The following is a 12,238-nucleotide window of genomic DNA, read 5'->3' as shown; positions in this document are numbered from 1 at the left end:
TCAAACGATACCCCACCGTGATTGAAGCACACCAAAAGCACATTCCACATCCTTTCTAACACTCTCTTGCATTTGGGCAAATCTCTTTCTCTTCTCACCTTGGGGTTTTGAGATTGTCTTCACAAAAGTTGACCACTGAGGATATATACCATCAGCTAGATAGTATCCCTTGTTGTACTGGTGGCCGTTGATCTCAAAGTTGACAGGTGGGGAGTAGCCTTCTGCAAGCCTCGCGAAGACTGGAGAATGCTGCAGCACGTTGATATCATTGTGAGAACCTGCCACGCCGAAGAAAGAATGCCATATCCAAAGATCCTGCGATGCCACCGCTTTTAATATGACAGTGCACCCGTTGACATGCCCCTTGTACTGGCCCTGCCAAGCAAATGGACAGTTCTTTCACTCCCAGTGCATACAATCTATGTTGCCGAGCATGCCTGGAAAGCCTCTAGCTGCGTTGGTCGCCAACAATCTCTCCGTATCAGCGGCAGTTTGCTGCCTCAAGTACTCTGGGCCAAACACCTCGATCACAGCCTGGCAGAACTTGTACATTGACATCAGACATGTTGTCTCACTCATATACACATACTCATTCATCAGATCACCTGGAATTCCATATGCAAGCATGCGGATGGCCGCGGTGCATTTCTGGTAAGAGGAGAATCCAAGCTTGTCAAGGGCATTCGTCTTGCACTCGAAGTATGGGTCATGAGCAACCACTCCCCATCGGATACGATTGAACACATGCCTTGCCATTCGAAAATGGCGACGGAATTTATCCGGCTTGAAGAGCGGGGTGTTGGTAAAGTAATCGGCATAGAGCATGGTGTGGCCTCTCTCCCTGTTGCGGTTCACGTTGGGAGCATAGCCAGGGACTGACCCCCTGTACCGAGGAAGCTGCCGCTGAATGTGGTCGTGAACGACCAGTGCAGCCACCACAAGATCTTCATCATCCGACGACGAATCGTCCGATAAACAAAGGAAGTGATGGAAGAAAAACTCGTCTCCACTGTCCATACCTTTGTGGGCAAAATGTCGAACACCTTGCAGTCGTGGTGGCGAAGAGGCCACGATGATCACCTCGACGCAGCAGGGGTGGTTGCCGACCATCTACTGGCCACTCTAGAGCTCTCGTTGGAAGCTGCCGAGGCCGCCGTGGTAGGTCGCCGGCGGTCGTGTCCCCTCTGCGACCTGCAAAGACAACGACGGCCAAACCTCCGATCGATGGCCAAAACTACGGCCAAAGCGCGGGCGTGGTGGCGGCCATGTCGAGACGTGGTTTGGTAGGGACAGCCGGGGCTGTGTGGTGAGGAGGCGGCCCGAGAATAGCGGCGGTGCCGATGGCAGGACAGGGCAGGAGAGAGAGTGTAAGCGTTGGGAGCGGAGGGACTGCTAGTGTCCCTGACAGGCGGGCCACGGGGGACAAGGGCGTGCGTCCAGACCGTCCGCGCGCGTCCGTTTCACCCCAAACCGAGCGCAAGTTTGGGTCGGGAATGGGTCGAAACGGACGAAATCCGGACATTTGTCTGTTTGAGACAGCGCGCTCGGCCGCGCTATTTGTTCGTTTTATCTTAAACGGACGCGCGCGGTGGAGTTGGACTTATTACTAGTAGCTTACAGTTGGACGTACAATCTAGATCTCTCGTGTACGTCTAGTGTTAAAAGTGTGCAGCGGACTCTACCTGTGTGTAGTGATCCGTTAAATCACGACTTAAGATCGACATATCAGAGGAGAAGCAGTAGAAAGATTTGATTATGGTTGGGTGGTTGGCAGTCGATCCAGTTCAAGAGCATGTATGGCTAGGGAAGGGTGAGCGAAATTCAGGATTCGACGCCATCTTACTACTAGTGCGTACTGTACGTTTTTATCGGTCTCTCTTATCATACTAATATGCAAACTGCGTAACGACTAACGAATTAGCGGTACTCGTGGCAGCGTCCGGTCGGCGCAAAGTGTAGTACTACCACCGTTGGTGTCCAAGTTAGTGGCTCACTAGTTTAGCAGCCATCAACCCCCGCAGAAAAAAAAAGTTTAGCAGCCATCAACTACTCAATAGAGTGGGTACGTGCCGCGGTCGGTCCTAATGACAACTCCAACACGCCTACACAAAATGTCTGCGCGTGTCACTTTGAGTTAAAATGAAAACAAATCACGGACCAACGACCGACGGACGAGCGTTCGCTTTTGGTCTGTGTGCGACCCATTTCAGGCTTAAATTTGAGCCGTTTTGCGTCGGGCTGACACAGAGCGGACGCGCATGACTTTCGCTTTTTCTCCCCCTGGCCCGTCAGTCAGTGCCACATTGATCATTTTCTCCTCTTTTCCATCGACAACCAACACACCCGGTCACCACGTCCTCGCCGCCGCTGCCTAGTTTCGGTTGTATGCTGGCCAGGCAGCCGCCTACACCCACATACCTCCCCCAGCAGCACACCACGCCCGGCGGCCGTTCTTGCCGGCGTCGTAGCACCGCCACATCCACGCCACCCCCTCCCTCCGTCGCCGCCAGCCACACTCCAAGCTTGGCTACCTCATCGCCGGTCGCCTCCACGCTGACAGGCCGGCTGCCTGGTCTGGGAGAGACGAGGCTCTTCACTGTCCGACTGCTTTCTCCAAGTTCGCTAGGTGTTCGACGTTTCACCTGCAAGGTACAAATAGATAGTGGCTACGAGTACCCTTTCAACAACTTCATTTGCGATTCGGATGATTCGTCGTCCGACGATGAGGAGTTTGTGGTTGCCACTTTAATCGTCCATGACCATATTACTAGGCAGTGGCCAATGTTTAGGGGATCGATCTCGGGGCATACTCTGAATCGCAACAAAGAAAGAGAGAGTGACCATTGCCTACTCTGGCAGGACTACTTCCAGTCCGTTGACCCTCTCTTCAAATACAACCTATTCCGGCGTCGCTTTCAGATGGCTAGACATGTGTTCAATCGTATCTGGGAGGGATTGGTGGCGTACGATAAGTATTTCGAATGCATGGAGGATGCCTTGGGAAAGGTTGTCTTCTCCTCTTATCAGAAATGCACTACATCTATTCAGATGCTTGCATACGGAATACCCGGTGCTCTTATTGATGAGTATGTCTGCATGAGCGAGTCCACTTGTCTAAAATGCATGCATAGGTTCAACAAGGCTATGGTAGAAGTATTTGGCCCGGAGTACTTGAGAGAACCAGCTGTTGTAGATACAACCCGGTTGTTGGCGATCAATGCCGACAAGGCTTTTCGGGGATGCTTGGTAGTATAGATTGTATGCACTAGGGGCCATGTGAAAGCTTGCACTGTCATACTTGAGGTCGTGGCTCCATAAGTTCTCTGGATTTGACACTCTTTCTTTGGCATGGCCAGCTCTCACAATGACATCAACGTGGTTCAGTGCTATCCAGTGTTTGCAAGGTTTGCAGAAGGCAACTGCCCACAGGTCAACGTTGAGATCAATGGCCACCACTACAACAAAAAATACTACCTAGCTGATGATATCCATTCTCAGTGGACTACTCTTGTCAAGATAATCTCCAACTCGATAAGAGAGAAGAGACAAAGATTTGCCCAAGTACAAGAGAGTGCTGGAAAGGATATGGAGCATGCTTTCGGTGTTCTTCAATCTCGATGGGGTATCGTTCGGTATCCTGCTAGAGCTTGGAGCACCAAAAAATTATGGGAGGTGATGACTGCTTGTGTAATCATGTACAACATGATCGTGGAGGATGAGCATCAGGATGAAATCTTCGATCAGGGGTTTCAACTTCAGAGGACAAAATGTTGTGTCTGAGCATGGAGGAGCGATAACATTTGCACAGTTCATCAAATTTCATCATCAAATGCATGATTGAGAAACTCACATTCAACTGTATACGTGGGCTCACCTTGGGCTCACCTTGGCAACCAATAGACGTATGAGATAATTTTATTCAAATGTATTTGTGACAATTTAATTTTTTTTGTTTTGTAAATTATGAGATTTTGTTTGGTTACAAAACTATGATATTTGCATTTGGTTGAATTATATGAACTTTAGGCAATGTTTTGATATGTACACACAAAGAGCAAAAGAATGATCGAGCGGACAAAAATGTGTCTACGCGTTGGGCGCATTGCCAACTGAAACATGGTCGGGGATGGACAAAGCCCAACACATCGATTCAAGCGGCCAAAAATCGCGTTCGTTTACATCGGCTCGTTGGAGTTGCCCTAACTGTTGAAAACCACCAGACCGGCCAGCTCTAGAAGAGGACAAACTCTAATTTCTTTTAGGCCTCATTTGGCGCGAGTGGGTTGAGGGGGTATCGAGAGGATTTTCCTCGCGTGGGCCAGAAACCCCCAGAAAACACGTTGGCCCATTTGATACAGGGGGTTTGTATGGGCCAATCCTCTCTAATCCACGCGAAACCACGCGAACCCACGTGACTCGAAACCCTTGTCCAGCGACTCAGGGAATCGCTCGTCCCATCGCATGCCGCCAGCGAGAGGAAGAGACGCCGCCGCCGCCACCACCGAGGGGAAGAGCCCCGTCGGCGAGAGGAGGAGCCCCCACGCCGCCGCCCGACTCTACCCGATGCCCCGACGCCGGCGTTACTCCTCCAACATACTGGCCTTCTTCGCCTCTCCCCTCCCCTCCTCCTCTGCCCACCTTCGTCCTAACCCTGTCCCCGGTGGTAAGTCATCGACGCCGGCGAGCTCGCCAAGAACGATGTCCTCTTCTAGCCACTCATCGACCCTAACCCTACCCGACGAGATTGCCGTGATTTTCTGATGGTGATGGTGATGGTCTGATGGATCTAGGAGGATTGACAGTTTGTAGCAATATTGTGTTTCTATAGAATGAGATGTTTATTTCATTTTATTTGAAATGGATGAGTGCTCTGCATATTTGTTAGGAGAGAATCCATGTTTCAAATGTCCATTGCCGGAGATGTCAAGATTTGTTAGTAGTTGATGCAAAGGAGGAGGACTTGTTGGGTTGTGGTGACGACCGACAATCTTGTTCTTCAGTCTAATTTAGCGATAGTTATCTGAACTTGCAAATCTACAGCACTTGTGACTAATGCTACTGTCTATTCATTATTCCAAGAGTTTAGCAGATGCCAAATATGATGGTCCGCTTGTCTCCCACTTAGTTGGTGAGGTTACCGAGGTTGGTTTGGATGACGCAAGACATGGGTCCATGTTCTGTGACTTCACAGCGTCTTCGCGAAAATCTAAATCGCATTCCTCTAAAAAGAAACAAAAACAGCCCAAGAAGGCGAAATGTTCAACACTGACCCGAGTTTCCACATGAGAGGCATGTTTTGGAATAGCAGAGGTCTCTCAGACTTGGCTAAACATAAACACGTTGGTGATTGTGTGCGCGAACATGGGTTGGATTTTGTGGTAATTTCGGAGGCTGGTAAATGTGACTTCCGCCCGCATGTCCTTGATCACCTATCAGGTGGTTTCGACTACATGTGGCATAGCCTGCCAGCTCGTGGAAGGTCTGGAGGAATCCTTCTTGGGATACAGACCACCACCATGGACTTGTTGGCTTTTTCGACTGGTGAATTTCATATGAAATTTCACTTACGAAACAGAGCTGATAATTTTACATGGAGTCTGGTCGCAGTCTATGGGGCTGCCCAAGATGAGCATAAATCGGCCTTCCTTGGTGAACCTGGCTAAGGATAACCCATATCCAATGCTTATTGGAGGGGACTTTAATATCTTTAGGTACCAGCAAGAGAAAAATAATGACCACTTTGAAACTCATTGGCCTTTCATATTCAATGCCGTGATAGACAGTTTGAATCTTCGGGAGGCCAGTATGTCGGGGCGGCAGTTTTCCTGGGCTAATAACCGATCTATGCCGACATACGAGAAACTCGATAGGGTACTCATGGACACCGAATGGGAACTAAAATTTCCTCTGGTTACCGTGCGAGCCCTAGAGCGTATCGAGGCGTTATCGGATCATGCACCCATAATTCTGGATTCTAACTCTACGAAGCCAAACGTCCGTCGCCCTTTCAAATTTGAATTGGGATGGCTGCATCGGGATGGATTTGTAGACATAATCAAGAATGTTTGGGAGAAGCCCGCTGTTGGTCGTACGCCTATTCAGAGATGGAACTTTAAAATAAGGGCCATGAGGAAACACCTCACTGGATGGGCGAAACACATCAACAGGATATATAAAAAAGAAAAACAAAGACTCTCTACCATTATTGACGACCTCGACAAAATTGCAGAGACGCGCACCTTATCTCAACAAGAGATTGAGCTGAAAAATCAATCTAACGAGAAGGTTGCACGTCTTTTGCGAGAAGAGGAGATCAAATACTACCAGAGATCCAAAGCTGACTTCATCTTGATGGGTGATAGTAATACAAAATACTTCCAATTGATCGCCAATAGGCGGCATAGGAAAAAATGTATTTACAGTCTCCAACAAGATGAGGGGCGGATCGAAGGACAGGAGGAGCTCAAGAAGTATATCACCAAGTACTACAAATCTCTGTTTGGAGCGTCAGTTGAAGGGAACTTCACCCTTGACGAGACCCGAACGGATGATATTCCACAAGTCACGGCAGAAGAAAATGATATCCTAACGGCATCATTCTCGGAAGAGGAGGTGAGAGCGGCGGTGTTCCAAATGGAACATAACAAAGCTCCAGGGCCAGATGGTTTCCCCGCAGAATTCTATCAGAATTTTTGGGATATCATCAAGACCGACCTTTTGGATTTGTTCAATTGTCTTCATGCCGACCAACTAGACCTATTTAGACTTAATTTTGGCGAGATTGTCTTGTTGCCCAAGATTAAGGAGGCCGAACGGATCCAACAGTTCAGACCCATATGCCTCCTTAATGTTAGCTTCAAGATTTTCACCAAAGTGGCCACAAATAGGTTAAACTCGGTAGCTGATCATGTTGTTCGGCCATCTCAAACGGCGTTCATGCAAGGAAGGAATATAGTCGATGGCGTAGTAATTTTGCATGAGACTATTCACAAGATGCACCGGAAAAACATGAGTGGAGTAGTATTCAAAATTGACTTTGAAAAAGTCTATGACAAGGTCAAATGGTCTTTCCTCCAACAAGCCCTAAGAATGAAAGGTTTCTCCGATAAATGGCGTTAGTGGATCCAAAATTTTGTAACTGGAGGTAGTGTGGCCATCAAAGTCAATGATGATGTAGGCCATTACTTTCAGACAAAAAAGGACTACGACAGGGTGACTCCATGTCTCCAATGTTATTTAACATTGTTGCTGACATGTTGACTATTCTGATTGAGCGTGCTAAGCAGGACGGCCAGATAGAAGGAGTAGTGCCACATCTTATGGATGGTGGCATCTCTATTCTGCAATACGCCGATGACATAATTCTTTTTATGGAACATGACCTAGACAAGGCTCGAAACCTAAAACTCTTGCTCTCAGCGTTTGAGCAAATGTCGGGTCTCAAAATTAACTTCCATAAAAGTGAACTTTTCTGCTTTGGAGAAGCCGTTGAGGCGGTTGCCGATTATGCTAACCTCTTTGGTTGCACACATGGCCAATTCCCGATTAAATATTTGGGAATACCGATCCACTATCGGCGTCTCACCATTGCGGAGTGGAAGCATGTAGAGGAGCGTCTAGAGAAACGATTGAGCAGTTGGAAAGGCAAGCTGCTCTCAGTTCGAGGACGACTGGTTTTGATTAACTCCGTTCTCACAAATATGGTTCTCTATATGCTTTCTTTCTTCCAACTCCCAAAAGGGGTCCTGCAAAGATTGGATTATTTTAGATCCAGATTTTTTTGGCAAGGAGATGGAGAAAAGAAAAAATATCGGTTGACCAAATGGAGCATGGTTTGTAGGCCAAAAGACCAAGGCGGCCTTGGAATTCATGACCTACAGGTCAAGAATGAGGCCTTGCTCAGTAAATGGTTGTTCAAACTTCTTACTGAGGATGGTGTTTGGCAAACCATGTTGCGCAACAAGTATCTAGGCCAAAAGGCAGTGTCCCAGGCATATTGGAAACCTGGTGACTCGCACTTCTGGGCTGGCCTAATGGCGGCAAAGAAACATCTCTTTCGCTTTGGGTCTTTCGCGATAAAAGACGGGTCAGAGATTCGATTCTGGGAAGACATCTGCCTAGGCAATGCCAGTCTCAGAGAGCAATATCCAGCCTTATATAACATTGCTCGCGATAAGAACAACACTATTGCGCACGTGCTCAGTTCATCCCCGCCGAACATTTCGTTTAGGTGGGATTTGATTGGCCCCAGACTTATGTCATGGCATAATCTTTTGTCCCGGTTGGATTCGATTAACCTGACACAAGGTCGGGATGTGTTTCACTGGAACCTTACTACATCAGGGTCTTTTACAGTAGACTCTATGTACCGTGCGCTCACACATTCTGAGGTACCAATGAGTAATAACAAGAAAATTTGGAAGTCCAAGATTCCACTAAAAGTGAAAATTTTCATGTGGTATCTTCGTAAGGGAGTTGTGTTGACCAAAGACAACCTCTCACGACGCAACTGGCCAGGGAGTAAGAAGTGTTGTTTTTGTACTCATGACGAGACAATCAAATACCTCTTTTTCCAATGCAAGTTTGCATGTTCTACGTGGTCAATCATCCAAATAGCGTCAAATTTATATCCGCCCACAAGTGTTGCCAATATATTTGATCACTGGTTGGATGGTATTCCAAATAGGTTTAAAGCGCTTATAAGGGTGGGAGTGTACGCCTTAATTTGGTCGCTCTGGCTATGTAGAAACAATTTGGTTTTTAATGGAAAAAATGCTTCTCCTCTGCAGGTTATTTTCCGTTGTACGCACTCGCTTCATACGTGGTCTATGCTACAACGATCGGAGCACCAATTGCTGTTCAAGGCGGTGTGTACACGGTTGGAGCAGGTGGCTACGGAGGTTTTTTCCCAACATGGGTGGCAGCATAACCTCCGGATCGATCCACCACCACCTTCGACATAGGCATAGTGTCGGTCTATAGGACTTTACTGTTGCCGATATGTCGGTTTATATTTCATTTTTTGTCAGACTTTTGGATTTGGCTGTGTGCATCTCAGTTATGCAGAGACCGGGTGTTACTCATAATGTTTTGTATCCCCTTGATGCTACATTCTGAGATAATAAAATCGCCCTTTATTGAAAAAGCAGTGAAATATGTTGTTTGGTATATAATCTTGTTGTTAGCTTGTTTGGAAGTTTGATAAAATGCATGGACCTTGCAGTATAGTGTTGCTTGATTATGTTGTCACAACTCACAACACGAGTATGCGATACAACAGGTTTAAGCTGATCTGCTTGCGCCAACTTGCAGTGAGAAGCCGTTTTAAGGGCCAGTTCTTTTGGTGGCTTCCAGAATAAGCTGCAATAAGCTGCCCCCTACCTAGCTTATTCTAGAAGCTGAACCAAACTTATTTTTTTAGAAGCCTAGTAGTTAAGACTTGACTAGTAGACTTTTAAAAAGAAAATTTTGGTTGAGCTTCTAGAATAAGCTGGGTAGGGGACAGCTTATTCTGGAAGCCCAAAAAAGCTAGCAAAAGAACTGGCCCTAAGCTGTACTGTACTTCTTTGTTTCAGAATGTACTTGTTCCATCCATGTGCTGGACTCTAGAGTTTGGTTTAGAAAGCAGTACTTTAGTACTACTAGCAAAATCTTTCTTTTTGTGCAACTTGGCCTAAAAATGTCAGATAAATAAATAAGTTTGCCCAACAGGATTTCAACTATGGAGTCGGGTTTATGTTGTTGATATCTTTCTTGGAGACTGCATCCAGAGAGGCAGTGGAGGATGTATTATCTCATCTTCAGTAGCTGACCATTCATTACAGTTTCTTTGCAGTGCTCTTTCTAGCCAGCAAGGAAATAGTCCACATTGCGAGCTTCATTGAATACTTGTTTGAATTTGAAGGAAATAAACATGCATACATCCAGGGCAATATTTCATTGCGAGCTTTTAACACATTCTAAGAATTTTATAAGTCCAGACGTATTCTAGTTAGTTTCAAATGTGCTTTGCTTCACTTCGGAAGATGCCAGTTGTTTGAATTTTAACTCTGCATTCTGCTTGAGATTTTTTGTCTGTTTGTTATGAACCTTGTGCTTCTGCCTTTGATGATTTCATCGAATTCACCATTGGCCTAGGTCTTGGTTTAATTCCATCATCATGCTGTACATGTGTACTACTTTTTCTGTTTAATTCTTTTGATCTGATGTTTGGGTGCCAACAGATAACATGAGATGTACAGATAGGGTCACTTTACACTGAATTTTGTTTTCAGCGGCAAGATCATAGTGCGAGCTTTAATATCATTTACTCAAAATACATCTAACCCTTGGACCAATTCATCTGTTTTTTATAGGCACCTGATCTCGCGGAAGACGGGTGATCACTTCGCTGCCACAAGTCTCCTTCACACAGTGCAGCCCGCAAACATGTCTCGAAGCATTTGCCGATCAAATTTATATTGTAATGAACCGTTGACTTTCGTTGATCGAACATCTTGTATTTTTCATTTGGATCGTGGCATGTATGCATGTAACAATTTCATTGGAACAGTTAATAGTACATGCAACAGATCATACAAGCTTTTTTTGTTATTTTGCGTAATCTAGTTGCACCATTGTTACAAGTATATTTCTTCTATGAGCTTTTGAAGCTTTTGAAGTTGTAAAAATTGCATCTTTAATTATAGTATATACTAATTTTGCAAACCCTCTGTAGCAATCCCTGTGTACCAGAGAGGATTGGCTGAAAGAGAGGGATTCATCAAATCCTTCCAAAACCTCTCAAATACTCTTCTACCAAACGAGGCAAGGGAAGAAGAGGATAAACGTGATCAGTTTCTGAAAGGGCGCACATGTCTGATCAGACAGCGAGTAGTGGTTCACTTTTGACGGTTTTTCTACTCCTAGATTCCTGCACTTTCTCAGTGAGAAAAATGCACCACTCCAGTCCTTTGTGTACGAGCGGCGCACTGAAAAGCGTGGCCACGGAAAAATAGAGCGGTGGTGGCGGAGGCTGCGACGAGTTGTTCACTCGAGACCTGACGTCATCACTTGAATTGCTTGTGACGTCCGCACGAATGACTAGTGCTCTCGACGTCGACGGGGGCCCCCAGCGCTGGTCGGACGGGACAGGATCAATGCACGCTGGCGCCCAACGAGGCTCTAGGCCCTGGCTGCGTCCGGCCCGGCCGGCTGTGCGCAGTGCGCGTCCGGTGTTCGAGCAAATGCCTCAGCGGCCAGCGGGGCGCGCCGGCAGCGGAGCCGACCGTACTAGCGACTGCACCAGCGGCGCTAGCTACCTAGCTACCTAGCGTGGCCAGTGCCCCGGTGGTGGAAGTGGAACCCGTCACCCTTAGCCGTTAACTGCCGTGCGTTAATGGCCGGAGAAGAGCCAAGACACTCGAGGCGCCAGGGGGAGGTCGGAGGTGACTTCGCCGGAGTCAAGCGGATGATGATGGTAGTTGGTAGTACGTTCCGGCTTTCTGCGATGATGGTTAGTCAAGCAGTCAACACACCCTCTCCGGCTTGCCATCGCTGTCCACAGATCCCATTTCACTGCCTCCTGGTACGATACCAGGTATTCTACTGCCTAATTCCTGCTTATCTATGCGTTCCAAGCCAAATTACTCAGCAGCCCAGCTCGATGCCGGGGTATTTAACCGTCGAGGTGCGTGTTCCTTCATTACTTTTGGAGTAACTCCAAAGTGGTCCTGAGGAGATCAGGAGATCATATACTCCCTTGTTTAATCTGGATGCCGACTGTTCTTGATATGACAGGGACCAACTCCAACCTAATGAGCTATCAGATGATGATGATAGCCTCACCATTGCTGTGGGGTCTTAGCTTGTTTCTTTCCTATATGTTTAACTGACTTCACCGGTCTCCCCCCCCCCCCCCCCCCCCCCCCCCCCCCCCCCCCTCCTTTCTTCACTGTCCACACCACCATTCACACACATTATTGATGCTGGCTGTCTTTGAAGCACACAAGGTGTCCCTCACTAGTCTGAGCAGCAGCCGTCGCTCTGGATACAAGCTCAAAGCCGCAGCCTCAGCTAGGCTAACAGGGCAGCCATTCCAAGCGAGCAACTGAGCATTGCGAAGCTTCCCCATTTCAGGTACGATTCTCACCCTCTCTTCCTCTGCTCGGCTCTTCGACATGGATACGTAAGTTCCATTGCCAATTTTCTGTCATTTCTCCGCTTGCAGTTAGTCTTACTAGTTACCCTGATCTGGGTA

The 12,238-nt window shown here is 47.2% G+C and overlaps 1 protein-coding gene across 1 annotated transcript; it reads right to left on the bottom strand.

Annotated features, from left to right (window-relative positions):
- On the bottom strand, nt 1-1,110 carry LOC147959009 (uncharacterized). Its single transcript, XM_087532409.1, has 2 exons — nt 417-1,110; nt 1-278 (listed from the first exon to the last, which is right to left on the bottom strand). The coding sequence occupies exons 1-2, from the start codon at nt 1,108-1,110 to the stop codon at nt 1-3; spliced, it is 972 nt and encodes a 323-aa protein (XP_087388535.1).
- Nucleotides 1,111-12,238: the final 11,128 nt, after the last annotated feature.

The sequence above is a fragment of the Triticum urartu genome, chromosome 7A (genome assembly GCF_056163025.1).
Source record: "Triticum urartu cultivar PI428250 chromosome 7A, HENAU_Tu73, whole genome shotgun sequence".
Lineage (NCBI taxonomy): Eukaryota > Viridiplantae > Streptophyta > Magnoliopsida > Poales > Poaceae > Triticum > Triticum urartu.
This window is presented reverse-complemented; position numbering and strand designations above follow the sequence as displayed.